Raw genomic sequence first — 1,914 nt, 5'->3', positions numbered from 1 at the left:
CTGGGTGAGCACTGTGCTCCTTTGCAACCCAGGCCATTCTGTGATTCTCCGACCATCGAGGGCAGCACAATGAACGTGTGCCACTCGTGTGCTCTCCCTCACGCAGCCCCCAAAGCTCCCAGCCCTAAGAAGTGCTGTGAATACCTGCTGTGTACACCTTCTTCTGTGACTCCACCTCTGTGATCTGGGTGCTGCTGAGCCTTGAGCCATGGAGGACCCACGGGGCTCTCGCTGAAATGGTTGCAATTTTTGCCCAGCTCTCCCCAGTGCTATTTTCTGTCGAGATGGCACTTACAGATTTAATAACATCTGTTGGGAAGAGAGAGAGAAGCAGCTGTGAAATGTGTCGGGTGGAGAGTAATCCACAAGATTACGTCGTTTGGCAAAGATGCTGTGCAAAGCCAAAAGCAACCCACTGAACTAAATAGGAAATCCAATTACAGCTTTGTCTCCAGCACAAAACCACTCTTCCCAAGGCATCCAGCAAAGACTGACAGCAAACCTTTAGGAATCAAGCAAACCCCATGGAAAGCTGCAGGATCAGGGCAGATATTGGGAACAATTCCTTCTCAAAAGAGCAATCACGAGTGCCTGTTGGTGGGCAAACCACCTTCCCTTACCGGAATCCTCTGCTGACATCTGCCAAACCTGGAGGGAGCTGTCGGGCGGGCCGCTCGTCACCAGCAAGCTGAGGAAACAAACAGAACCCCATAGAGCTCAACAGGAGCAGGGAGAAGCATCAACCCCTGAGCTGAGGCACGCAGGGCGGGAGGAGCACGGCTGTGCTTCCCCACTCCCTTCCAGGAGCTCCTCCAGAGGGTGAGGGAGGTACGCAGCCATGAGGGAAGCAATCCACACAGCCCAGGCATTTAATTAGCACATTTTCTAAAAGTGCTAGACTAGGAATGGTGCAAAGAGCCCCCGAGAGGGCTCGTGGAGGAGGCGAGAGCTGAATCAGCCAGAAGGAAGCGTGTTTGCTCTGCCTGCAACCATCAGCAGAGAGAACCTCCTGAACCTGCGGGGAGCAGAGGCAGCAGCCACGTAAATCCTGGTCTGGGCAGCTCCACAAAGCTCCAAACGCAGAAGGAAAGGATGGAAAAGAGGACAGCCATCAGAAACGGAGGCGAGAAGGGTTTTTTGGTGAGGCAACGTGGGGCATCTCTTCTGCAGGAGCTGTGGAGGTGGCGTTGAGTAACGCCGCTGGGGCGAGGAGGAAGGAGGCTGTGTGGCTTTTGTGAAGATGAGCAAGAGGTGGAGAGGCTGTTCCTACAGAGCCTGCAGCTTCACGAGCCTCAACCCCCCGCGGTGGGGGAGATGCAGGTGGGCTCCGCACCACGTGGAGACGGAGGATGGAAAGGCTGTCGCTCCTCCTCAAGATGCGACAAACAGATTTGGTGCCCTTCGGGTGGAGGAGGAGCCGGGCATGGCTTCAGGGGCTTCGCGGCCACGGCTTCAGGTGAAGCACCTGAGCTGATGGACCCTGCAGAATCCCGTCCACACATCCCGCTGCTACCCCTGCTCCTCTCCCACACAGAATCACAGAATTGTAGGGGTTGGAAGGGACCTCTAGAGATCATCGAGACCAACCCCCCTGCCAAAGCAGGTTCCCTACACCAGGTCGCACAGGTAGGCGTCCAGGCGAGACTTGAATATCTCCAGAGAAGGAGACTCCACAACCTCCCTGGGCAGCCTGTTCCAGTGCTCCGTCACCTCACCGTGAAGAAGTTCTTGTGCACATTGGTGCGAAACTTCCTGTGCTGCAGCTGATGTCCGTTTCCCCTCGTCCTGTCTCCACGTACCACTGAAAAGAGACTGGCCTCACCGCTATGGCCACCACACCTCAGATATTTATAAACCTGGATCAGGTCCCCTCTCAGTCGTCTTTTCTCAAGGCTAAACAGACCCAGTTCACTC

At 55.4% G+C, this 1,914-nt stretch overlaps 1 protein-coding gene across 2 annotated transcripts in view; it reads right to left on the bottom strand.

Annotated features, from left to right (window-relative positions):
- WDR73 (WD repeat domain 73) overlaps positions 1-1,589 on the bottom strand; it is a 3,860-nt gene extending 2,271 nt beyond the window's left edge. For both annotated transcript variants that reach the window (XM_010726933.3, XM_010726934.3), the window contains exons 1-2: positions 621-1,589; positions 145-309 (exon numbers count right to left, since the gene is read on the bottom strand). In XM_010726933.3, the coding sequence (XP_010725235.1) occupies positions 145-309; positions 621-639 (184 nt within the window). In that variant the 5' untranslated portion in view covers positions 640-1,589. The remainder of the gene's footprint in view (positions 1-144; positions 310-620) is intronic.
- Positions 1,590-1,914: the final 325 nt, after the last annotated feature.

Source organism: Meleagris gallopavo, unplaced genomic scaffold, assembly GCF_000146605.3.
Source record: "Meleagris gallopavo isolate NT-WF06-2002-E0010 breed Aviagen turkey brand Nicholas breeding stock unplaced genomic scaffold, Turkey_5.1 ChrUn_random_7180001862769, whole genome shotgun sequence".
NCBI classification, from domain to species: Eukaryota; Metazoa; Chordata; class Aves; order Galliformes; family Phasianidae; genus Meleagris; species Meleagris gallopavo.
Note: the sequence above shows the minus strand (reverse complement) of the source record. Positions and strands in the feature narration are given on the sequence as shown.